Source organism: Podarcis gaigeae (assembly GCF_964106915.1).
Source record: "Podarcis gaigeae genome assembly, chromosome: 8".
Taxonomy (NCBI): domain Eukaryota; kingdom Metazoa; phylum Chordata; class Lepidosauria; order Squamata; family Lacertidae; genus Podarcis; species Podarcis gaigeae.
This window is the reverse complement of record NC_139684.1, coordinates 19,936,224-19,963,216: the sequence shown is the minus strand read 5'-3', so window position 1 is coordinate 19,963,216 and position 26,993 is coordinate 19,936,224. Positions and strand designations below refer to the sequence as shown.

General features: G+C 46.0%; 1 protein-coding gene across 1 annotated transcript in view; it reads left to right on the top strand.

Annotated features, from left to right (window-relative positions):
- The window catches only part of MXRA8 (matrix remodeling associated 8), a 29,234-nt gene extending 10,474 nt beyond the window's left edge, over positions 1–18,760 (top strand). Inside the window, exons 4-10 of the mRNA XM_083752713.1 lie at positions 1,654–1,755; positions 4,138–4,599; positions 11,970–12,128; positions 12,922–12,952; positions 13,443–13,519; positions 15,702–15,779; positions 17,701–18,760. Of these exons, the coding sequence (XP_083608839.1) occupies positions 1,654–1,755; positions 4,138–4,599; positions 11,970–12,128; positions 12,922–12,952; positions 13,443–13,519; positions 15,702–15,779; positions 17,701–17,726 (935 nt within the window). The 3' untranslated portion in view covers positions 17,727–18,760. The remainder of the gene's footprint in view (positions 1–1,653; positions 1,756–4,137; positions 4,600–11,969; positions 12,129–12,921; positions 12,953–13,442; positions 13,520–15,701; positions 15,780–17,700) is intronic.
- The last annotated feature ends 8,233 nt before the right edge of the window (positions 18,761–26,993 follow it).

Below are 26,993 nucleotides of genomic sequence, written 5' to 3'. Positions count from 1 at the left end.
AATAAACAAAAGCAGCATTTTTAAAAACCCAAGAGAAGTAAACACTGCATCAGTAGAAATCATAAAGCAGGACATTTTGTGATTTCAAACGTATTAATTTTCTTTTTGTTTTCGTTTGCCAGTTTGGGCCAAAGCAGGGGTGTAAATATAATGCATTAATGAGTAGCCCATCATGTAAAGATCTGATTAGTTAGTACTGGCAACAGGGCCTAAAGCAGCCCAGTAGGTGCTGAGCATGCTCTGTGGCCACAGAATGCTGCATTTCTGTTCTGGGGGAGCGCATAGCTGTGTACAATAGAGACTGGTCCAGTCACAGTCTACCCTGGCAACCCCACCTTCCTTCCTCACATCCCCTCAAGGGGTGGTTCTGCTTGTCATTGGCTCTGGCTCCACCTACTGTTGGTCTCCTTGTCTGCAGTTCCACCAGTCCCCATGAGCACCAGCCATCAGTGTGTGTTTTGTCTGACTGTAAGGGGAAACCTGGGATGTGGGTGGCACTGTGGGTTAAACCACAGAGCCTAGGACTTGCCGATCAGAAGGTCGGCGGTTCGAATCCCCGCGACGGGGTGAGCTCCCGTTGCTCGGTCCCTGCTCCTGCCAACCTAGCAGTTTGAAAGCACATCAAAGTGCAAGTAGATAAATAGGTACCTCTCCAGCGGGAAGGTAAACGTTGTTTCCGTGCGCTGCTCTGGTTCACCAGAAGCAGCTTAGTCATGCTGGCCACATGCTGTACACCGGCTCCCTCGGCCAGTAAAGCTAGATGAGCGCCACAACCCCAGAGTCGTCCACGACTGGACCTAATGGTTAGGGGTCCCTTTACCTTTAAGGGGAAGCCAGGGGGGATCGGAATGGAGTATCCCAGAACTGGGGTCTTTAGCATCATGAGCGAACTTGAAATTTGGCTTGCTAAATACCAGCTCTCACCACACGAGGGCCCCTATGATTGTACTCCAGGTGCAGTGGAAATGATCACCTTGTGGTGAATTTTCCCTGCTGGAAAGTAACATGATGAAGCTTGGGGAAATAGCTCCTTCCCCCACCCTTCATCATCTACCACTGGTCCTTAAACAAGAGATGCTGATTGTTGGTTTATTTCATTTAGCGCAGTGCCCTAGGGGTAAGCTACAGTTCCTATGATGCTTTGGGAGAAGGCATGTGGCCAGCTTTGGGATGTGGTGGACTCACCTTGGCTGGATATATTTAACTAGAGGTTGGGCAGGTATGTGTCAAGAATGCTGCAGCTGCAATACTTCTGCACTGAGCAGAGGGTTGATCTAGATGACCGTCAGGGCCCCTTCCTTCTCTAACTAAGTTTGGCTCATAGTGGACCTGTGCAAATTAAGGAACTGAAGTTAGTCTTGCCCATTAACTTGGATGGGTCAACTCTGAGCAAGACTAGCATTGGCTGCAACCCCATGGTTTTGTTACCTGGATGCCAAAGTTCTCTCCATAGCTGTCAACTTTCAGATTTGAAAATAAGGGATCAGCAGCCTCACCTGTCCTGGGGACAGTCTACGGGATATCTAACAATCCGGGATAGCAGTGGGAAGCAGTGGGAAACGGCACTGGAATAAGGGAATTTCCCCCCCAAAAAGGGAAGGTTGACAGCTATGGTTCTCTCTCTCCTTCTCTCCTTACTGCATTTCAATCAAGACATCTCCAGGAGCGACCAAGGCATCTACTCTTGTAACCTCCACCACCATTACTGTCACCTGTACGAAATTGTGAAGATACAACTGGATGTAACCGAAGAAGGTAAATGTTGTTGTTGTTGTAAAAGATGTGCGGCAAGATGAAAGCGGGAGGGTGTGTGTGTGTGTGTGTTTGTGCCTAGTGTTTTTGCTCCCCATCGTGTTCCTCTTTTGTAAACTCGCACAAGTCTTGTTTGAGGCAGCCACATGTACAGAGCAAATGGATGGCCAGGGAGCTGCAATTAAGATGTTTGTGGGCATCAGAGCATTTCCTGTCACAAGGCTGCATCAAAAGGCTTAGAGGAGCATCAGCTGTACTGTGCCGAAAATGAGGCCTAGGATAATTCCAGGCTTCTCCGTCTCCGTGCGGAATAGCAAACCCTTTGAAACCAAGAGGATCGCTTTTCCCTATCTGGCGTCTTCCAATTTGTGTCAGACTATGACTCCCAGCGGGTACGCGGGTGGCTCTGTGGGTTAAACCACAGAGCCTAGGACTTGCCGATCAGAAGGTCGGCGGTTCGAATCCCTGCAACGGGGTGAGCTCCCGTTGTTCGGTCCCAGCTCCTGCCAACCTAGCAGTTCGAAAGCATGTCAAAGTGCAAGTAGATAAATAGGTAGCGCTCCAGCGGGAAGGTAAACGGCGTTTCCGTGTGCAGCTTTGGTTCACCAGAAGCGGCTTAGTCATGCTGGCCACATGACCCGGAAGCTGTCTGCAGACAAACGCCGGCTCCCTCGGCCAATAAAGCGAGATGAGCGCCGCAACCCCAGAGTCAGTGACGACTGGACCTAATGGTCAGGGGTCTCTTTACCTTTTTATGACTCCCAGCAGCTGCAGCCAGAAAGTTCATCAAGGATGATGGAGTCCAAAACATTTGGAGTTGGGTGGTAGCATCAGGTTCGGGAAGGCTGATTTAGGGGGTGGTAGGGAGATTTGGGACTTTTCAAAAGACTGTATGGGCTTGTGCCCAGTATAGTTCTTAGTCAGCCTCACCCCAGAAAGCACATGGTAGCATTAGAAAAGGTTCAGAAAAAGGGCACTCAGAATGAGGCTAGGCTGACAGATGGCTCAGATGAGTGGGGGATTTGAACTCTGCTCTTCCCGCTTCAAGTTTGACACCTTCTCCTCACTACACGCTGCAGCTTTGTCATTATTTTCTTGTGATTCACTATGCTGGGAAAAGCTTGATTCGGTTTGTACCGTCATGCCATTCATCTGTGCAATAGCTCAGAATATGGCTCCTCTCCTGGTTTTGTGGAGGAGAAGATAAGGAGCAACAGATGTGTTCTTAATTGGCAATATGGCTTTGCTCGCTCACATCTAAAGCTGCTTTGGAAAGTACCTTGAGTCATACATAGCATCTTGCACCAGCCAGTTTAAGTCTTCCTTTCTGAGCATCTTTGAAGGCAATTCCACACAGCAAAGTCAACCACAGGCTGGAACCTTGGCCAGGGATGTGGAACAGGAGACCCCAAGTGCTGTTGGACGCCAGCTGCCATCAGCTCCAACCAGCATGGGCAATGGTCAGGGATGATGGGAGTTGTAGGCTAGCAACATCTGGAGGATCACAAATTCCCCATCCTTGGGTGGAAGGTTCTTGGGAGCTGGGATCACTCTCCAGAAAGAAGACTCCCTCCTGTGTCTCGGTATGAGTGGTTGCTCTGGCTTTTATTAAGATGGATTAAAACAGGGATGGGGAACCTGTGGCCATCCAGATAGGGTTAAGCTCCCAACTCCCATCTCTCCCAGCCAGCATGGTTAATTTGTCAGGGATGGTGAAAGGCCAGCATCATCTAGAACAGCAGTTCTCAACCTGCGGGTCCCCAGATGTTGCTGGACTACAACTCCCCTCATCCCTGACCACTGGTCATGCTGGCTAGGAATGATAGGAGTTGTAGTCCAACAACATCTGGGGACCCAAAGGTTGAGAAACACTGATCTAGAGCAAGGTTTCTCAAACTTGAGTCTCCAGCTGTTTTTGAACTACAACTCCCATCATCCCTAGCTAGCAGGACAAGTGGCCAGGGATGATGGGAACCGTAGTCCAAAAAAGATAGTTGGAGACCTAAGTTTGGGAAACCCTGATCTAGAGGGTCAGCGGTTCCCCATGTCTGGTCTAGGCAACACAAAGTCAAGTCAAAATAGAACAAAGCACTCCAGAACCAAGCATCGAAGACCAAAAGCTAAAGTCACTGAGTAGAGGTCAGGGAAGGTAACTGAGCTTCTCCATGGCCTCATAATTCTAGTAGATATGGGTCTTTGTTGAAGGACACACCTATTTCCATGCCTGTCTTTTTTCATAGCATGTTGGTGAGGAGAGTTGGAGCTACAGGCTTGGCACAGCAAAGGTTGCTTTGAACTTCCCAGTACATGGAGAACAGCACATGTAAAATGGTATCTCCTGAATTGTAGGGTTTACGTGTATCTTTTGCATGGTTCTTTCAACAGTCGAAGAAGTGCAGAAGTTTTGGGATGGGGAGAAAGTTGTGATCGTGGCCCTGAAGGGAAGCGCCGTCTTACTCCCCTGTATTAACCGGAACCAAATCTGGACCGAGCGGCACGACGAAGAGGACCAGCAGGTGGTCCACTGGGACTGGCAGCCACCAGGGGTGCCACATGACAAGGCCGATCGCCTCATTGACCTGTACGCCTCTGGAGAGGGACGCTCTTATGGTCCCTTGTTTATCCGGCAAAAGATGAATATCACTGACAAGGCTTTCGCCCAGGGAGACTTCTCCTTGAGGATATCCGGTTTGGAAGTGGCTGATGAAGGCACCTATTCCTGCCACCTCCACCATCATTACTGCGGCCTTCACGAGCGCAGGATCTTCCAGGTATCTGTTGTGGAGCCGGAACCGGAAAAGAAGCTGGTGGTGGTGAACTTCACTCGTCACAATGCGCCGGCTGCAGGTAGGCAATTCCAACACGCACAGAGTCAAAATTGGTCTTTCATCAAAGGAGGCACTTTTTGCTGCAAGAAAGCATTTGCCCCCTTGTGAAAGATAAGGAACTTGGTTGTGAGAAGAAAATAGCTGCTTCTTTATCTATCTATAGAAGAGGTTGATGCCAACTATTTTTTACTCATAGCAGGCCCATTGGAATGAATGGACTGAAGTTGGTTATGTGTATTAATTTCAGTGGATCTACTCTAAGTATGATTAGCACTGGATACAACCCAAGGAACTTGGTTGAGAGAAATTGGCTGCCCCTTGAGCAAATTATTGTCTCCTCATGAAAGATAAGGGTCTTTGCTCTGAAGAAAATGGCTGCTTCTTTAGCAACAACAACAACAACAACAAAAAGCCCCCTTAAGAAAGGCAAAGATCTTTCTTGCGAGAAAGTGGATGTCACCCTCACAATGATTTCTCCACCACATGAATGTAAGATACTTATTTTCGGGGGGTGGGGGGAGAAATAACCACCTCATCATAACAGTTTGCCCACTCATAAGAACAAGGATCTGAGGTGACACCTCCTCATGTAGCCCTCAGTTCGGAAGGGAGGTGGTTCAAGCTCACCTTCCTACCCCAACTCCTGTCCCAATAAGGATAGGGATTCCTTCTCAGATGGCTTTTTCCCCTCCACCTGTTTCGGTTCCTGCTCTGGCTTTTGGAGTCCTGGTGCGGTGGGGTGTTTCAGGTTCAGTGAACTCTTGTTTACCACCATCAAGCTCAGAGCCAGGAACATGGTCCAGCTTCAGCCCACAGTGACCCTGTGGACTTCAGGGTCATGACACCATTGTGGAACTCCTGTTGTGGAGGATTCAAGGGTGAATCAGTTACGTCCCAGAATCCTTTGCAATAGGGGTTCCATGACAAACATGTGGGAAATGGTTGCCTAAAGCTCAAAAGAGCCATATCCTTCTCAGTTTCACTCCATTCCATGTTTTCCATCTCCGGAATAAGTAGGTACCTTTCAATCTTATTCTCTTTTTAAAGCTATCCCAATCAAAACAGTGAGAAATATATGTGGAGTTTTGAAATCATTTTTTTTAAAGAAAACCTGCAGGGTACAGCTCAATGCTTATTAACATTTTAAAATATTTATCATGCTTTTAATATTTATTGGCTGTTTAATATTGAAGCTGAAGATGGCATGATAATTTTTTAATGGGCTGGTGATGGTAGTTTATGGAGCACTGCAGAGTGTTGGGTTCACGAGTGGTGGAATGGGGGGGGGGAATCAGATGCCATATGGGAGCAGCTGGCCTTATGGGAATAAGTCAGAAGGCACAATTCAAATTTGCACATGCAAAGTTGAAAAAAACAAACAAACCAATCATAGAGAAACTGAATGAGAAGAAACCATTCCCATCCACCCCCCAAACAATGAGTGGAATTTATTTCGATTATAACCAGAAAATTGTCCCAAATCCTGAGGGAAATATATTTCTAAGCAGTGCATAACAAAAATGGGTGGGGTTTTTTTTTTTGGGGGGGGGAATGTTTCCTGCCCCCTTCCACAGCTCAAACTCCTGGGTGGAGTTTTTCCTTCTTTTCTTTTTCTGAACAGGGAGAACTTGCTGAACCAATGGGAACAGTATTTATTTTCCTTCTGTCTTTTCGCTTCGGAAAGGCAGCTGGAAGTTCTCACCGGCTTGTAAAGATTACAAGAAGAGCTCTGCTGGATCAGACCTTTGCACTCAGCTCTCCTCACACCCCCACACACAAACATCCCACTAATCCTAGCAATAAACAGTTAGGAATAATGCCCATCCTCCCATTACATCCAGTCTTAGCATCCTCTTCTGATAATGGTCAACTGGATGCCCCTGGGAAGCCAACAAGCAGACCTGAGGCCAAGAGAACTCTCCCCTTTTGTGATTCCTGCCAACTAGAACCTAGAGGTCTCCTGCCTCTTACAGTGCGGGAAAGTACATAACAATAATGGCTTCTAGCCATGGGTAGCCTTCTCCTCCATGAGTTTGCCTGATCCCCTTTATAAGGGACTACCTTTCACGAGATCAAATTCTGGTGGTTTAACTATTGCATTGTGTGAAGAAGTACAGCCATACCTCATGTTACGTTTGCTTCATGATACGTTTTTCAGGTTGCATCCCGTGGCGACCCAGAAGTACCAGGAAGGGTTACTTTTGCTGCTCACGCATGCACACAAGTGCCAAATTGCGCCACACACCTGCGCAGATGCGGCACTTCAGGTTTTGGCCTTTTCATGTTGCGAACGGCCTCCCGTTCTCAACCAGAGGTAAAGGTAAAGGGACCCCTGACCATTAGGTCCAGTCGTGGCCAACTCTGGGGTTGCGGTGCTCATCTCGCTTTATTGGCCGAGGGAGCTGGCATACAGCTTCCAGGTCATGTGGCCAGCAGGACTAAGCCGCTCCTGGTGAACTATAGCAGCACACAGAAACACTGTTTACCTTCCCTCCGTTTACCTACTTGCACTTTGACGTGCTTTCGAACTGCTAGGTTGGCAGGAGCAGGGACCGAGCAACGGGAGCTCACCCCGTCGTGGGGATCGAACCGCTGATCTTCTGATCAGCAAGCCCTAGGCTCAGTGGTTTAACCCACAGCACCACCCACTGTACTAAAAACAGCAACAGAGAAGGCTGGTAGCTTCGATGGCTATCCTTAGCTTCCACTGCCAAAGGCAGGCAAGCTTCTGCTGGAAACCACAGGAGGGGAGAGTGCTCTGGTGTTCAAGGTCCTGCTTGCTGGTTTCCCATAGGTGGCCACTGTGAGAGAAGGATGCTGGACTAGGTGGGCCATTGGCCTGATCCAACAGGTCCTTCTTATGTTCTTACTTTCTTCTGTGTGTCGTGAATCTTCCCTCTTCACTGCATGTTTCGTTTTCCCTAATACAGTGGTACCTCGGGTTACATACACTTCAGGTTACAGACTCCGCTAATCCAGAAATAGTGCTTCAGGTTAAGAACTTTGCTTCAGGATAGGAACAGAAATCTTGCTCCGGTGGCGCGGCAGCAGCGGGAGGCCCCATTAGCTAAAGTGGTGCTTCAGGTTAAGAACAGTTTCAGGTTAAGTATGGACCTCTGGAACGAATTAAGTACTTAACCCGAGGTACCACTGTACTGGGGGAAAGCGGTGGCGGCGGAGGAAGCCGCTCAGGCGCCTGGGGCGGCGTGCCCAGGAGCGGTACGAGCCCCCCATAGGGGCGAGGCACACCGCAAGGCCTCCAGTCTGCCTGCCTCCTCCCATTCAGCCGCCCTACACCTGGGGAAGGGGCAGCTGGTGGACCGTTTGGGCAGTGCGGAGCCTGCGCATGCCCAAGCCACTGTGTCTCTCCCAGGAGTGACGTGTGGCTCGGGTGCGCTGCAGACCCCGTGGTGAGTGCCACCTAGGATTTTGTCACCCCCCCTCAGTGGTGACGCCCGGGGCTGTCTGCACCCACCGCATCCCCCTTCCTCCGCCCCTGAAAAGTGGCACAGTGAGAGATGGATTTGTGTTTACTCCGCAGCGAGAGTTGCTGCAGCCGCCTCTTGAACCCCCGCTGTGTGACCGTGTAAACTCCTACAGGGACAGAAACTTAAAACACACATGCGCACGTATGGAAAGATAAAGAAAAATCATAGCCTCGAAGCTTTTCCTTGGATCCTCTTAATCCTGGGCGCAGCTCCAAATCTGGAACAGTTCTCTAGACAGGAAATGTTATTCTGCTTACAATATCAACATGGCCTAGTTCTATTTTGGCTGATCCTCGCCGTCAAATCTGAAGTTAACTCTATGGCTTTCAGTGGAAGGTGCTTTTCTCCTCCCCCCCCCCAAGCACTTTTTCTTTTTAAAACCGCAACAGCAATAAGCCATCTGTTCTCTGTTTTTATGGATTGCTCATATTTTGTGAAAAGGGAAGGTTAGCGTGGCGTTATCATCATCAATTAGAACATCTTCAACATATGTTGCAGTGTCTTTACTGGGCTTGAAGGCTGCCTTGTAGCTTAAGTTTTAGTGGGGAAAGAGTTGATTTTTTTTTCTAATTTTGAGTTAGCCCTGCCACAATGGCTCGGTAAATTGTATATAAATGTAATAATAATAATAATAATTATAATAATAATTAATAACAACAACAAATGCTTCAGATGTCAGAGGCAGTATGCCTCTGAATACCAATTGCTGGGAATCTCAATCGGGAAAAGTGCAGGCTTTCCATAGACTTCTGGTTGGCCACCATGAGAATTGCCTGCATTTTTACTCATAACCAGTCCAGGGTGTGGCACTCCCCCTTAGTCTCAGATGGGGACAAAACTCGCATGAGTTGGCTATGTCTCCACCTACTGTCGGTCTCCTTGCCTTCTGCCTAGAGAAGAAGACTGAGAATTCCGTCGGAAACAGAAATGCGAGGGTTAATTGCCACAATCAGCAGGTTTGCCCCAAGGTCAGGAATGGAAATCGCGCAAGCGAAAACGAGCTGCGTTTGCTATCATCGTTTTCTTCTTCGCAAATGTAACATAAACCGTTTTGTCACTTTCTGCGTTTCCCTCCCATTGAAGTTAATTAAGTATTTAATTTAATGGGGTTGTATCCAATGCTAGTCTTACTCATAGTAGAGCCATTGAAATCAATGGGCATATCTGACTTTCGTTAATTTCAGTGGGCCTGCTCCCAGTAAAAATTCGTTGGACGCAACCCAGTACTTATTACATTAGTTTCGGCCATAGTGGATAGCCAAATGAGCTACATCGGCTTTAGTGGAACCAGAACTGAAGCAGAAAGGAGGTAAGGCAGGGCAGGGCAGAAGTCACAGCCTCTTTGCATGTCTACAGTCACTCCATCAGTCCCAATGGGCACTAGCCACCACTGATAGGGACTGCGGTACAGACTTGTATTGGGTGTGGGCGGTGAGACATTCCACAAAGCAAAAGTAGCTCCCGCCCTAACCTCCTGCCCCGCAAGGTAAATTAAACAAAACAAACCCAGACTGCCGCTATCAGCCGCTCATCTGGATTTGTCTAACCCCTTTGAATGGCTCCAAATCTCTCTTTTAAACATGATCTGCCTGGTTAATCTGTCCAGAGAGATACATTCCGCACTGGCGACTTTCTCTAAAGTTTCCCTTCTCCAGCTCAACCTACGCCCTGCAAAGGAATGGATTTCTGGCTTACTCCCTGCATTGCTGTTCTTTTTTCAGTGTGCGCACGCATGTGTGGTTTTATTTTGTTTTATCTAAACTTGCTCTCTTGGCCTGCGTCAACATTCCTTCCCCTTGGTAAGGTTTACAGCACATAAGGTTCCTCTGAACAATCTGTTGATTGAGCATCCATTCTGATTTGCCTGCAGGAAGCTTACACAGAAGTTAGATAGGCTGTGCCCGGTTTTTCTTTAGGATTCATTCTGAATTGTTGGTGGATCAGTTATACAGCAATGAGCACTCATCCCGATTTGCTTGTGGGTTGTTGGTCGCAGAATTAGAATTGCAGAATCATAAGAGCTGGAAGGGACTCTGTGGACCATCTAGTCCAACCCCCTGCAAGCAGCTGTCCCATACAGGGATCGAACCGGCAACCTTGGCGTTATCAGCACCACACTCTAACCTATTGAGCTATCCATTTTACCGATATGGAAATGTGCAGAACTGAAGTTAAAATTTGGGAAAATGAGAAACTAGTTAAAAATACCCAACAGCAGATCATTTGATAAACTTCTGGCTGAGAGAGTTGCTGCCGATTAGAGCAGGGGGCTGGTCCACTGTCCCTCAGACCTTGTGGGGGGCCGGACTATATTTTGAAAAAAAAATTAATGAAGGAATTCCTATGCGCCACAAATAATCCAGAGATGCATTTTAAATAAAAGGACACATTCTACTAATGTAAAAACACTCTGATTCCCGGACAGTCCACAGGCCGGATTTGGAAGGTGATTGGGCCGGATATGGCCCCTGGGCCTTAGTTTGCCTATCCGTGGATTGGAGTATCCCAGATGGACAAATGGAGTAACTTGGTACAATGTGTGCTATGTTATTTTGTTCCATAGATGTTAGTGGTGGCAGCCATTAAGAGTTGAGCCTACAGTCTAATGGAAAACATTTATTTTCTCCCTCCCTTTCTTCTGTGAGGCTCATTGATTGAAGCTGATTTTTCAGAAGAGTTGAGAGAGGCAAAAGTATATACTTCTCAGTGATAGGGCACGTGATTAATGTATGGAATCTACTGCCGCAAACGGATTAGACAAAGGGATGGAGGAGGGTCAGTCTATCAATGGCTATTGGCCATGATAGCTAAGTGGTGCCTCCATTTAGCAGTATATCCCTGAATATGCAGCCCAGGAAAGGGCTGTAGCTCAGGCCTGTAGAGCACCTGCCTTGCATGCAGAAGGACCCAGGTTCAATCTCCAGGTAAGGTGCTGAAATATTCCTGAAACCCTGGGATACTGCTGCATGTCAGTGTAGACAGCATTAAGCTTCTTTCTTTCTCCAAACCTTTATTAGGCATTAAAGATATAGACCATCTTAAAACATAAGTATACAATTTTTAAAAAAATATATAAAAAGAAGCAGCCATATCAGATATATAGTAACAGAAATTTTAATTGGAGTGTCTTCCTGCTAAACTGTGCCATTCATCACTCTTAAGAGATACTATTGACAGAAGCTCAGCCACCCTTGCAGTTACCTACAGGTTAATATCAGGCAGGTAGAATCCGATATTTTTATTGTGCCATGACAGCACTAACCTAGATGGACCAGGGATCAGACTTGGGATTAGACAGCATCCTATGATCATGTGCTGAAGGGCAACCATCGGAATGGTCTGTTGCCAACATGCCCTGCCTATGCGCTTCCCAGAGGCTGAGGCTATGACTTCCTACATGCAAGGTAAAGGTAAAGGGACCCCTGACCATTAGGTCCAGTCGTGGCCGACTCTGGGGTTGCGGCACTCATCTCGCTTTATTGGCCGAGAGAGCTGGTGTACTGCTTCCGGGTCATGTGGCCAGCATGACTAAGCCACTTCTGGCAAACCAGAGTAGCACACGGAAACGCCATTTACCTTCCCGCCGGAGCGGTACCTATTTATCTACTTGCACTTTGACGTATTTTTGAACTGCTAGGTTGGCAGGAGCAGGGACCAGGCAACGGGAGCTCACCCTGTCATTGGGATTCAAACTGCTGACCTTCTGATCAGCAAGTCCTAGGCTCTGTGGTTTAACCCACAGCGCCACCTGCGTCCCATCTCCTACATGCAAAGCATGTACCGGTACTCTATACCATTGAGCTACAGTCTGGCTTGTTATGAGCTGTTACCTAGTTTGTTAGTTTCTTCCCCTTTGCAAGAAGAACCATTGACCCACTCGGTTTCCCTCTCTGCCACCCAGATCCGAACGCCGGCCGTGGCCACAACGTGATCAATGTCATCATTCCTGAGAGCCGTGCTCATTTCTTCCAGCAGTTAGGGTACATCCTGGCAACGCTGCTGCTCTTTATTCTGCTCCTGATCCTTGTGGTACTTGTCACACGCAAGCGCCGGAGAAGAGGTGAGTTTCTGGGCATCTGCAGCCCTCCTGATGTCCTATTTATTTTGTGTTCATGGTGATTTTGTGCTTGTGATGGTGTTGGGGGCAGGTATATGCAGTCCTGCTTTCAGTACCGTTACAGGGGTGCCTGCTCTCTCCCAGGGTTCAGTTTCTTTGGAATGAAGATCACTGGAAGATCACTGTATTTGGAATGAAGGTCACTGGAGACTGGAGTGTCTTTATGGTTTTATTTACACATATTTTCAACCTGAGCCTAGGATGGAGGGGCTTACAACATTAACACACCCATAGATCTTTCTTCCTCATTAGATTCCCAGGGCGATCCCCAAGCCACAGATTTGGGTCTAGCCCAGAGCGACACAAGCCTCTGTCTCTCCAGCTTCCTGCATCAGCAGAAGTCATGCACGCACAGCCCCGCTTGGCCTTCTGCCCTCCATCCTAGGAAGGTCCACCCATTTGTGGGTTTTGAGCTGAGGTTTGAAGGAGTTCTGAGTAGAGGAGTGCATTCATTTTGTACTGAATGGAATCCATTCCTTGCATCCATTTTGGAACAGATTTCAAGAGGTATGAACGGGGTTTCCCAAAAGAAAGTACCCTGTCTCATTCAGGCACGTATGTGCACCCCATAGTATCTTGTCAGTTCAGAATGGATGGCTGCTGAAGTGGGAACTGGTTCAATCAACAAGCATCATGAAAATGAGATGTGAATTGGTTTGTGACTGCTTATTCATGCCTGCAAAAAATGGTTCCCTGATGTCAAAACCCTTGAGTGACTTTTCTTTCTCTTTTCTAGGTTTTGAGTGCAACGTGAGAAAATTTGATGAGTGAGTAGAAACTGGTTCCTTGCACCAAAGGGACTTGTTGTCCATCAATAAGTAGAACATTGAAATTACGAATGCATGAGGATTTCATTTGTTAAAAAAAATCCAGTATGAACTGATCTGATATGCCGTTCCTGGACTAATGTCTCACTTGGGTTGCAGTTAACCATCAGATGTTGCACTTCTCCAACTTATCATCTAAATAGCATCTATTTGTTTACTTATGGGGATCAGGCAAACATCCTGACAAAGTGTTGCATTTTAAAGCAGCCTCAGTTTATATTTACTAGTAGCCATCAATGTTCATTTAAGCAAACATCTTTTTCTAGCCTCTGTGCTCATTGAAATATCACCCTGAGTGATTAAAAGTTCAAAAGTGTCAAGCAGAGTCCATTGCCATCCGTTGCACGGATGTGATGATGTATAATCTAGTGCTAGAAATGCATCTGACTTAACAAAATATAATCAGAACCCTCCTCTTTTGCTTTGCCAGGAAAGAAGTGAATCTCAGTGAGTTCCCAGTCCACACACCAGATGTATCCAACTACAAAAGTGAAGATATTAAGCTGGGTAAGTGTTGGAGGTTGTTTTGGTGTGGTAGGCATGCCCTTTATACATTCTAGAGCTGAACTCTGAAAACTAGTACAGTGGTACCTTGGGTTACATACGCTTCAGGTTACATACACTTCAGGTTACAGTCTCCGCTAGCCCAGAAGTAGTACCTCGGGTTAAGAACTTTGCTTCAGGATAAGAACAGAAATTGTGCTCCGGCAGTGCGGCAGCAGCGGGAGGCCCCATTAGCTAAAGTGGTGCTTCAGGTTAAGAACAGTTTTAGGTTAAGAACGGACCTCCAGAACAAATTAAGTTCTTAACCCGAGGTACCACTGTATTGCTTTGGAGCCAGCATGCCTGAACAATGGGGAGAAGAGGCAACATAGCTTAAACTGGTGTTTAATTAGCTGTTGCATTGCACAAAGTTTCTTAAAAAAAAATACAGAAAGAACATTACAGTGGTACCTTGGTTCTCAAACGGCTTGGTTCCTGAGCAAATTGGCTCCTGAACACCGCAAACCCAGAAGTATCCCGGTTTGCAAATGTTTTTCGGAAGCCGAACATCCAACCTGGCTTCCGCTTGAATGCAGGAAGCTCCTGCAGCCAATCAGAAGCCGTGCCTTGGTTTTCGAACAGTTTCGGGAGTTGAATGGATTAAGTTAGAGAACCAAGGTACCACTGTGAAACAAATTATGCAAATTATGAAGCTGAGTTAACAATATCCAGCTATGACTTCTTATTCATTATTTGTTTATTTTAAAAATGTATATCCTGCTTTTCGCCATGCACTGTAGGTCTCAGAGCGGTGAACAGCAATAAAAAAATAAACATACAAAATTTAAGACATAAACCTCAGAAATTTAAAGAAAGAACATTCATGATGCCAAGTCCTCCTGAAGTAAAATGGTTTTAACTGGACATGTGAAACTCAGCAAAAATTCTGGCTGACTTCTGGTGGGAGGGAGTGCCACACAACCCACTGCACTGAAAGCGCAACTTTTTGTTGACACAGAGTTGTGCTTCTGGTTCATGAGGAAGCACCAGTAGTTCTCCCCCTGGATGATCTGCTTGGGACATACAGGGGAAGATGAGCCTAAGTTACTCAGGACTTTATACACCGGTACCAGAATCTTAAACCTGTAGCAGATGGGAAGCCTCTGCAGGTCTTTCAAGACTGGTGACATGTGTTAGCAACAGGCTGTTCAACAAACACTCGTGAGCAGAAAGATGTGTAATAAACGTATGAGCACTCCTCCAGAATATTTTCCATTCTCATGTATATTACATCAATTCGAAAGAAGATTGGTTAATGAAGAAATTACACATCTTTCTGCTCACGAGTGTTTGTTGAACTAATTGACTGATGAAAAACTGAACAAAACAGTAGTTGCTATCCGGAAACACTGTTTAGCAGAGTTCAGAGTTGGACATCAGAATTGGTCAATTGCCGATTATACAAAGTTTACAAGCTGGATGTGACTTATTCAAGGACTTTCAGAGACTTCAGTTTCATAATTTTGATGTTTTGCATTATTCCGTAAAGTTTTCTGTACTGTAATTGTTTCTGGCCATCATGTTGCTTTCGATATTGCATGTCACAAGTCTAGCTGCAGCTTTCTGCACTAGCTAAAGCTTCCAGACTAGCCCCAAGGACCAGCCCCACATATATTATGTTTCTTTCTTTGAAAAGTTCACAAATGGTCTCTTTAAAAAAGGTAAAGGTAAAGGACCCCTGACAGTTAAGTCCAGTCGCAGACAACTCTGGGGTTGTGGCACTCATCTTGCTTTACAGGCCAAGGGAGCCGGCGTTTGTCCGCAGACAGTTTTTCTGGGTCATGTGGCCAGCATGACTAAGCCGCTTCTGGCGCAGCGCACGGAAACGTTCTTTGCCTTCCCGCCAGAGCGGTACCTATTTATCTCTTTGCACTTTTTGGCGTGCTTTCAAACTGCTAGGTTGGCAGGAGCTGAGACTGAGCAATGGGAGCTCACTCCGTCGTGGGGATTCGAACCGCCGACCTTCAGATCAGCAAGCCTAGGAGGCTCAGTGGTTTAGACCACAGCGCCATCTGCGTCTTTAGCCCCCCCCCCCATAACCAATCTGCACACTGTCTTTGGAACTTTGATGGGTGTTCTGGGGCTTTTGCCTCCACCAGCTTCTGTTCAGTGCTGCTCATTGAACTGAGATCTTTTCCTGCTACAGATTACAAGAACAATATCCTGAAGGAGAAGGCGGAACATAACCGGGTCCTCCCACCTAAGAACATTGACTTAGATAAAGGTAAGAGAAGGAGGTGAAGTTGGGGCAATTTGTGTTTCCCTTCCCGAAGTTCCCCAGTGCATGATGGGAGAGGGTGTGTCACCCTCTGGTGTTAGCAAAGCCAGCCACAGATGGAGAAAAGGAGTTTCCATAGCTTTGACCCTCTCATCAGCCCACCACAGCCTGCTTACAAGGGAGTTATTATGAGCTCTGTGATTGATTTTTGGTTGCTGGTGATGAGTCACTGTTTCCCTTTGGGAGAAATGCCGGCATGCTGGCTTCTGATGTGTTAGCAGAATCTTCTTGACACTTTCTTCCACATTGGAGAATTCTCCCTGCCGTTTACCGTGCACTCACTGGGTTTTTAATTCGCATTCACATGACATTATCCAAAATGCATGTGCTTCCCGCCCTTTGCTATAAACTGCTACTTTTTAATGCACTGTTTCTCAAGCCAGCTGGCGCTCTCGTCTCACTGTGGAATGGTGAGATAAATAGAGCCGTTGAAACAATTGCTCCTGAGTGTCCTTATGGTTGCAGTGAGGCAAGCAGGTTGCCTCTGCATTCCAGTGACCTGCATGCTATGAAACAGGAGGGTCAGTGGCTAGAGCGCAGGTGGTGTAAGTCGCGATCTGAACCTGGGTGAGGCTGCGCCATCGTGCCTACCGCATGGTGGTAGCGGCATTGAAGAAAGCTTACTTCTCTGCTACCATTGCGTCTGCAAGTAGCCCTCTGGCAGAGCTTTTCTGGGTGGTGAATGGGCTTTTGTTTTCTGGCCAAGAGAGCGTTGCTCTGACATCCTCAGAGGCCTGTGGAAACAACATTGCAAGGCACTTTAGGGATCAAATCACTCAGATTTGGTCAGAGTTGGATGCCACAGTTAGAGGTGTCCAGAGCATGGTCTGCTCCATCTATACTGGGTCAGTTTAGTTTATTGCAGCCTGAGGATGCAGACAAACTGCTTGGAGAAGTATGGCCGACCACCTGCCTCCTTGACCCGTAGTCATGTTGGCTGCGTAGAACTAGCCATAGCGAGTGTCAGGAGTAAGCAGTACTCCATCAAAATGCCATGCCAATTCCAGGCTTTTAAATTGCTTTTTAAACGGCTTTTAAATTGCCGTGGTTGCTTCAATTTGGTTTTGGAATCATTCTGCTTGCTTTTCTATTGAGAGTGATTTATTGCATGCTCTAGTTATCTCCCGCTTGGACTACTGCAATGCGCTCTATGTGGGGCTACCTTTGAAGGTGACCCAGAAACTGCAGTTAATCCAGAAGGTGGCAGCTAAACTGGTGCCTGGGAGTGGCTGCCGGGACCATATAAAACTGGTCCTGAGAGATCTGCATTGGCATTGGCTCCCAGTACGTTTCTGAGCACGATTCAAAGTGTTGGTGCTGAACTTTAAAACCTTAAATGGCCTCGGGCCTGTATACCTGAAGGAGCGTCTCCACCCCTTTTGTTCTGCCCGGACACTGAGATCCAGCGCTGGGGGCCTTCTGGCGGTTCCCTCATTGCGAGAAGTGAGGTTACAGGGAACCAGGCAGAGGGCCTTCTCGGTAGTGACTCTGTGGAACGCCTTCCCATCAGATGTCAAGGAAATAACTATCCTATTTTTAAAAGACATCTGAAGGCAACCCTGTTTAGGGAAGTTTTTAATATTTAATGCTGAATTGTTTTTAATACTCAGTTGGGAGCTGCCCAGAGTGGCTGGGAAACTCAAACCCAGATGGGTGGGGTATAAATAAATTGTTGTTGTTGATAATTATTCACTCAAACGTAATATTTGTTATTTCTCTTTTTAAATTATTGGGAGCTCTATGGTCCCTTGGATGCTATTTTTTTCGGGAGGGGGCATATGTTCAAATTTGGATACATGCAACTGTGGCTCAGTGGAATCCTGGCATGAAATCCCCCTGATCCTTCATCTCCTCTTTTTGATTTCAGAATTCAGGAAAGAATACTGTAAATGAAAACAAGGATGCAAAGCTGCTGGCTGGACCAGAAGCACCAATCGGAACTGAAATGTAACAAGAGAAGCGTCGTTTTTCCTTATTGCAACATCCTTCTAGTTACCAAAGAGCTCTCTGTAGACTTCCTCCCTCTTTTTGTGGTAGCAAACACATAGATGATAACTTACAGCGCCATTCTATACATGTTGACTTGGAAGCAAATCCTATTGGATTGTATTCAGTGTTAGTCATACTCAGAGTTATGGCTTTTCACAGGTTTCTGATGACAACAGAAACAGGAGCAAAAATTGTCAGCGTTCGCTTAGTCGTCCCTTGTCCAGAACAGAAATCTTTTTTTAAAAAAAAAATTATTTATATAATTAATTTTACAACATAAAAAAGTTCAAAAAAAGAGAAAAGCTTGAAAAGCAAACTGTTTATCGTATATATAGCTTATTTTGACTCCCCCTCTTTCCGCAGTTCCTTCTTTATATAATATCTTACTGGAATTATATATACAGTATAATATTTACTGGAATGCCCAGAACAAAAATCAATCCAAATGATACATAATTGATAACCTTCCCCTACAAAAAAATACATTGTGTTTCTTATGCACTGAACGAATGGAGTAGAATAATGTAATGACAATGTAATAAATTCTGTAAGTTACATAAATTGTGTAATTTTGCCACAGCAGACAGTGAAACAAATAATGTTGTTTTTGGTGGAAGGCGAATTGCAGCAGAGCAGAAACAGTGCTGCCTGCAAAGAGTACAGGGCAGAATGGTAAATATGTCTTCATACATCCCTACTCAGAGTAGACCCATAGATAAATTATGACTTAGGTCCATTAATTTCAATGAGTCTGCTCTGAGCATGACTAACTTGGATACAGTCCATTGAGTCCAATGGAGCTTATTCCTTTTCTTTTGTACACACTTATCCAGGAGTAAGTCCCATTGGATCTCAATATGACAAGGGTATAGAATTGCACTGTTTAAAACTTCCTCTTTCTTATTCTATAAAACGATCATTTTTTTCCCTTTTCATAATTATTTTGTTGCATTTGTATATATCTTCTGAGAATTTTTTTTAAATGATCTTTTTCTCAAATGAGCTAAAAAACGTAGGAGCTTGGATTACTGTTAGACACAGAAGAGATTTTGCAGTTGTTCTTCTTGCACCAACATTTAAATGATTTTTTTTTAAGATGGCTATCGACTTAAGCCTGCTTTTGCGGTTGCTGAAACATGCTGGCTTCCATGTTACACAGAACTCTTCTGCCAAACATTTGGGTCAACAAATCTGAATTGGCTCACCTTTCGCTCTCCTAAGGAACATAGTGAACTGAATCAGACCAATAGTCCACCTAGCTCAGTATTGTCAACCTTGACTGGCAGTGGCTCTCAATACAAACTTCTCTCTCAAGCCTACCTGCAGATCCTGGGGATTGAACCTGGGACCTTCTGCATGCAAAGGAGATGTTCCACCGCTGAGTTACAGCCCTTCCCTTTGGCGTTTCCACACTGCCTTTAAATTTCCTGCAGCCTTTCTTGAGAGGGTGTGGGTCTCTTGAGGCATCAAACCTTGCATGAGAATATAGGTAAAGGTAAAGGGACCTCTGATCATTAGGTCCACACGTGGCCGACTCTGGGGTTGCGACGCTCATCTCGTTTTATTGGCCAAGGGAGCCGGCGTACAGCATGACTGAGCCGCTTCTGGCGACCCAGAGCAATGCACGGAAACGCCGTTTACCTTCCTGCCGGAGCGGTACCTATTTATCTACTTGCATTTTGACGTGCTTTTGAACTGCTAGGTTGGCAGGAGCAGGGACCGAGCAACGGGAGCTCACCCCGTCGTGGGGATTCGAACCGCGACCTTCTGATTGGCAAGCCCTAGGCTCTGTGGTTTAACCCACAGCGCCACCCGTGTCCCATGAGAATATAAGGTGTGGGTTAAGTAGAGGATCCCACAAGATCCTCTGCTGCCTTCTCTCAAAACTCTTTCCAGTCCTGCAGATACCTGATACCTCATTCCATGGTTAGAATTGCAGAAGTGGAGGGGGCCTTGTTCCCAGTCTAGTCTCTCTCTCTCTCTCTCTCTCTCTCTCTCTCTCTCTCTCTCTCTCCCTCCCTCCCTCTCTCTCTCTCTCTCTCACACACACACACACACACACACACCACACGTTCAGTGCAGCAAAAAACAACCTCTGTTTGAACAACTCCAGTGAGAGAAACTGGAGGTAACCGGTTTACACTGTCAAACTGCTCTTCCTATTAAACAGTGTTTCACCATCTGTTCCTCTGAAATCTGCCCTCCTGTAACCATATGATCTGGTTCTCTGCCCAAGTCCTGCCTTCTTCCATGCGACAGCCTTCGGGACTTTAAAGAGTGCTGTCGTATCCTGCATCAGTGTTCCGGGGTCTGCCTAGCCTCTCACTGTTTCCCAGTGGGATGTAACCACAGACTGGCAAATGTAGGTTGTACAGTTACACTTGATTAGGAGTTATTGTGGTGTAACAGACTTTTCCCAATGAGGCAAGTGTGTGGTAATACTGGTTTTCGACGAAAGATCATAAAGCCTCCCTGTAAACAAACCAGAACTAATGCTTACTAAATAGACAACACTGTCTAATCTCTCTGGAAGCAAATCAGGATGAATGCTCCATAAACAGGCCCCTATTCTCTAGGCTAAAAAGGTAAAGGTACCCCTGCCCGTACGGGCCAGTCGTGACCGACTCTGGGGTTGTGCGCCCATCTCGCTTAAGAGGCCGGGAGCCAGCGCTGTCCGAGGACACTTCCGGGTCACGTGGCCAGTGTGACGAAGCTGCTCTGGCAAGCCTGCACCAGCGCCGCACACGGAAACGCCGTTTACCTTCCCGCTATAAAGCGGTACCTATTTATCTACTTGCACTTTAAGGGTGCTTTCGAACTGCTAGGTGGGCAGGAGCTGGGACCGAAAGACGGGAGCTCACCCTGCCGCGGAGATTCGAACCGCCGACCATACTATCGGCAAGTCCTAGGCACTGTGGTTTTACCCACAGCACCACCCGCGTCCCATTCTCTAGGCTAAACATGCCCAATTCCACATCCTAAGTCAGTTCACATACACACCATGCATTTAAAGCCCTCTTCTACCACTTCAACTGTCATGGCTTCCCCCAGAGAATCCTGGAAATCATAGTTCATTAAAAGCAATGAGAGAAGATCTTTCCTAGAGCTACAATTCCTAGCACCCCCAACAAACCACAGTTCCCAGGATTCCTTTGAGGGAAAACATGGCTGCTAAAGTGTTTAAATATGTATAGTGTAGATGTGACTTCATTGATTATAGGTTGAGAGTTTTTTCTAGCTTTCACTTTCCAAGGCTGGTAGATAGCACAGTAAATAAGATGGCTGCTTGGAGTTCAGGGTTCTTCAGATGAACTTGGCAATCATCTCTGTCTCTCTCGGAAGCCAAAACTGCCTTCTTGCCATGGACGGTGGCGGCATCTCATAAGATCCCTTTTATGTCAGTGAGTCAAAAATCAGATTGGTTTAAGCTGCCTGTTCCAAGCACAGCACACTGGCCAAGACTGAAATGGGGTCACTTATTCATCAAGCTCCTGCCACGTTTTAACTTGTCTTTCAGTTCACCCAATGCTGCAAAGCTGCTTAGAGGGGAAAGGAAATGAAGGGGTCTATGACATCTGGACCGAAGTCATCTTCACACATGGCATAACATCCAGAACAGTGATTGCTGCGCCCAGATTTCTAGTTTTAGGGCAGTATTCTGTAAATAAGCCCACAGAAGTTTAAAATGTTACTAGCCTCCTATGAGTGTTCACAAAATAGATCCATAGAATTGTAGAGTTGGGAGGGACCACAAGAGCCATCTAGTCCAACCCCTTGCAAATGCAGGAATATTTTGCCCAACGTAGGGCTCAAACCCACAACCCTGAAATTAAGAGTCTTATGCTCTATCGACTGAGCTATCCCAGCCTTCGCCAACCTGGTGTTGTTCAGTGGTTTTGAACTACAAATCCCATCAGCAGCTGGCACTGATGGGAACTGTAGTCTAAAAATATCTGGAGAGTGCCAAGGTTGGCAAAGGACAGCTTACATGCGGGGCATGGAAGCTGGGTAGCGTTTCCATGCCATTAATTGAGGAGGGAGTTTTTTTCCTCAGCAACTAGCTCAGAAACCAAGTGAGCTGGGGAGGAAGGGTAGAGTAATCTGCCTTCTCGCCTACATGGAATCACCTGGTCGCCTGTCGTGATCAAGTTAATTGTTCAATACATGACTGTTTTAGTGGGAACCATTTCATGTAAACCTCTCTTTCAAGTAAACCCTGCCATGCTGCAAAGGATTCTGGGTAGTTTCTCTTGAGCATATGCTTCGCTGTTTGCTCTTCAAGAATTGTCCTTGGCCATAGTTTGAAAGTCACTCTTTATAGAAAGTGCTGAGGGCTTACCCACTTGCTAAATATGTTGAGGCACACAACACTGGCAAAGCATAGAGGCTGGGATCCCCTGCCTGCCCCAAATTTCACGTGCTGGTGACTTTTCAGCAACAAGCCATTTTCTCTCCCATCCTCAGCTCCAGAACTGCAATATGGAAGATGAGGGTACTGACCAACCTACCTTACAGGGTTGTTGTAAGGATTGCAACATGGTGATACCATGCTGAAAATGCTTTCAAACTGGGGGGAATCAATTCATAATAAATAAACAATTCAAAAACCCACATTAGGGCAAGAGCCTTTATTTGGCCAACCAAAATGCCACAAGATTTCAGGTCCTCTGTAACTCTTCATTCGGCTAGTTCAGATGAATTTTCATGGGGACGTGAAAAATAAATTGGCAGACTGATGTGGAAATGTGGACAGCTGAACTTAAAGCTGGAGAAATGAGAGAAACCCGAAGTGGCAGTTCACGCATCTCAAGCTGTAAGTCTTGCTCATTGCTTTGGACATCAAAGGGACTGACTCTTACAGCATCCCACAGTTAATTGCACTGAGTAAAGCTGGCTTGTTGGGCATATTTCGCCTAGTAAATATTGAGATTTCTTGTTCTCCAGCGAAGATTGATATACACCCAAATTTATTTATATTGCCCCTTTAAAACTATTGATACCACAAGCAAATATTCATTTCTGTTTTTAAAAAATAAAAACTTCATTTGAAAAAGAAAACCCAGAGATTTTTTGCATCCCGTTCTACAGCTAGCTGACAGTGCAGAAGTGAGAAGCATCTGTTGCAGCCATTACAATGCTTCTGGAAAAAAACTGTATTTTCGTTTGGAAACAGTTTACATCCTGCTGTGTCCTTAAAAAAGGGTTATGTTAAATGTCGTTATAGCTCAACTATTCGGAAGAACGCGTGTTCCAAAAAAAGAAAAAGGAGGGGAGGAAATTCTTTGACACAGAAAAGGGGGGCTTAAAAAAAACACCACCCAAAAAATTCATCTGGAACTCTGGAATCAATATTTGCTTCTTTGGCTTATAGCTGGTAAGAGTGCAGTCCTTTCCTCAGGATATATGACTGTTGCCTTGGCAACAGAGCTGACAGCAGCAGCCTGCTTTGGGAGAAAATTCCAGGCCTTTGGGATGGAGATTTCTTGACCTTCAGTACTGAAAGAGGGGGCAGCATTTTTGCTCTTAAACTTTTCAGAGCAAGTAACCCAAGTTTTGTTTCTGTGTAGGCTATTATGAAAAGAAACGGGAGTTGCATGGAAGCTGTTTTCATTGAATAGGGCTTTTGTCAGGGCCTCTTGAGGCCTTGGCTAGATTTGAGGCAGAGGCCTAGTTTACTAAGGGAATTGGCTTCAGTGCCCTCTTCTGGCATAAATGGGAACAGGAGCATGCAACACCGGCTCCAGCGATTGGCTGGCAGTACGAAGCTTTCGGATTCGTCGGGCCTGGTATATAAGTACCACAAAGGTTGGCCTCTCACAGTGTAGTCGGGGCAGCACAGCAGTGACCTTCTGCTGACTGGACTTTGAGCAGCAGCCCTCAGGGACTCTGGAAAATTTTAACTCCATTAGGATGGGTGAAAGTGAGTTGCTTTGTTCACTAGTGGGCTTTTTTGTGGTTAGAGAAATGATGGGGAACTAAATTGAAGAAAGTGAGATGAGCAAATGACCAATGGGAAGACATGTGAATATTGCACAAGCGAATCTGACCGAATGCTCAATAAAGACCATGGTCTAACCTCTGCAATCTTGATAAACTGCTTGATAAAGACCATAGTCTAACCCTGTGGTCCCCAATGTGGGACACACGCCCCACAGGGGGACAATTTGATTTTTAAGGGGGGCAATTCGAGAATGAGTTATTAACAGTTAATGGCCTTTTAGGCTCCCTCCATGTGAATAGGAGTTCGCTTTTTGAATAATAAGAATTATATGTCACAGGGGTGGACATCAGGATTTTAGAGATGCTTAGGTGGGGCACGGCCAAAAAAAGGTTGGGAACCACTGGTCTAACCTCTACAGTCTGGATGACTGCTTGATAAAGACCATAGTCTAACCTCTGCTTAAGCGAATCAGGATGAATGCTCATTGTTGGGAAACCTCCCCACAAACAAATCAAGACGATTGCTTTATAAAGACCGGACATAGTCTAATTTCTGCTTAAGCTCATCAGAATGAATGCTCAATAAACAGGTCAACTGAAACAGCCAGTACTTCCAGCTTGGCCCTGGCAACCACTGGAGACTTCTTAAATCAAGGAAGGGATGGGACCATGCAGCCTTGTCCCCTGCTATCAATGGGACAAAGCCTCTGAATAAATTCTAGGAGCCAGGCATAGCATCACTAGGAACCTGCTTTATGCTAGGTCAGACTATTTGCCCATCCAGCCCAGTTTTGTCTACTCTGACTGGCAGCCACTATCCAGGAGTCTTTCCCATTGCCTATGATCAGATCCTTTGAACTGGAGATTTGAGGGATAGGACTTGAGACCTCCTGCACATGCTGTAGTGCTGAATGAAGCTCTCCGTATGGTTCCAAGAGTCGTCTGGTCACCAGAGCAGTACTAAAGGTAAATATAGTAAGGTGTGGAATAAATGAAATGCACACACAAGTTTAGGGCTGCAAGAGTTGACTGGGTCCTTCCCTTCCCATCAAATGAAACCAACTGATCTGTGCCCATAGACCAGGGCTGGTAATACTTAGGTCTTCGGGCCATAGATAGTGAGTCCTTATCCTTACAGGCTTGAAATATATTTTAGTGAACGTGTTGGCTTGTAAAATCCATTTTTGTATCTCCTTCTGTGTGTTTTGCCTCCTTTAATAAATTTGCAATTTAAAAAAATCAACTAAAAACGGGTTAGGGTTAATCCAATGCCGGTCCTACTCAAAGTATACCTATTGAAATTAATAGACACAACTAAATTAGGCCCGTCAATCTCAGTGAGTCCACTGAGTGAGTAGAACTTAGTTGGACACAGCCGTCAGATCTCACAAGTGTTATTAGGCTCCACTAGAGATGAGGGAGAAATTCAGTTCAGAACCTACCTAATTCACAATACGTGAACTGAAACACAGGCATCCTTTGAAATCCACACGACTCTGAATTTTGCAATGCCATTCTTGAGCCAAGTGATGTGTACAAAAATACAGGAATGCATATCTTGATGACAATATCATATAGTCCATTATATTAGGGAAAACTGCTTTGCAGAAAATGTGTAAAGTAGGCAGAACCATGTATAAAAATGTATATCAGGAGAAATTACAACGAAAATGCTCATGAAATTTTGTGAGGACTTTAAAAAATAATAACAAAATTAAAGTGATGTGGCAACGTAAGGACCAAACTTAAGACTAGAAAAAATGAGAAATGAAGAAGAATCGGAATTGACAGATTAATTTATCCCTAAGCTCCACCCCTCTGTTAGGGCAGGCACACCTCCTTCACTTACAGGCTCCACCCCTCGCATAGTGTTTGAGCCCCAGGAGACTCTGTTATATTTTGATTATCTGCATGTGCATTGTGAGGATGTGGTGAGGGTGGTAGGGTGAAAATTGCAAATCAAAATTGTCCGTAATTTTGCCACGTTGGGAATTGAAGTGGATAATTAATTCATATGATTACGAGAGTCTAGGCGGGCAGGCTGATCTTTGCCGCAAACCAGCCCAGATCTTAGAGGCCTAATTTGCAAGACAGCTTAATTGGATGCAGCTTGTTTGGAGGGGGGGGGGGAACCCGTGCAGGTGCGGAAATAAGTGGAAGTGCCACATTTATCCGATGTGAACATTTCGCATGCCCTTCCCCATTGCGCAGCTGTGGCTTGTCAGCAGGACGTGCTTATTTCCGGTAGATGATTAAAAATGTGTTAATTGCTGTATCTTTCTATCTGGATGAGAGCTTTCTGTGGGTGGGTGTCTTCTCACACTGCATTCACTAGGGACAGCGTGGGGTGCAGTCACAGAAAGAAGCTCCTTCTTGGAGATTAAAAAGATGCTTTTGAGATCACATGCTAGGAATGCAAGGTGTTTCCAGACAACCAGTTTACTGAGCGTTCGTCCAGATTTCTTTGCAAGGAGATTAGAAGACATTTCCAGTGCACCTCCACTTTCATTTCCTTCTTGGAAAAAGCCCAGTCTTTTGGGAAAGTGGGTTTGTTGCACAGGATTTCTCTGTCGACTATAATTGCACAACGCTGGCTAACAGGAGCGAGATCCTGTCCGCATCTAACAGCTTTGCTCAGAGGCCTACACTGGTTGCTGATTTGCTGCTGGGCCCCATTCAAGACAACTTGGGACCAGTTTACCTGTGAGATCACCTTGCTCCATATATGTCTCCTCTACTGCTTTGACCTGCAGAACTGCCACTATCACAGGTGCCAGATAATACTTGTTCTGCATTTGTAATAAATTGCTCTTTTAGCTTGATAGCGCCCACACTCTAGGGACACGGGTGGCGCTGTGGGTTAAACCACAGAGCCTAGGACTTGCCAATCAGAAGGTCAGCAGTTCGAATCCCCGCAATGGGGTGAGCTCCCGTCGCTTGGTCCCTGCTCCTGCCAACCTAGCAGTTTGAAAGCATGTCAAAGTGCAAGTAGATAAATGGCGGGAAGGTAAACGGTGTTTCCGTGCGCTGCTCTGGTTCGCCAGAAGCTGCTTAGTCATGCTGGCCACATGACCTGGAAGCCGTACGCCAGTCCCTCGGCCAATAAAGCAAGATGAGCACTGCAACCCCAGAGTCGGCCACGACTGGACCTAACGGTCAGGGGTCCCTTTACCTTTACCCACACTCTATTGACATCAGGCAGGTGCCTTCACTGTACAATTTTTGTTGCCT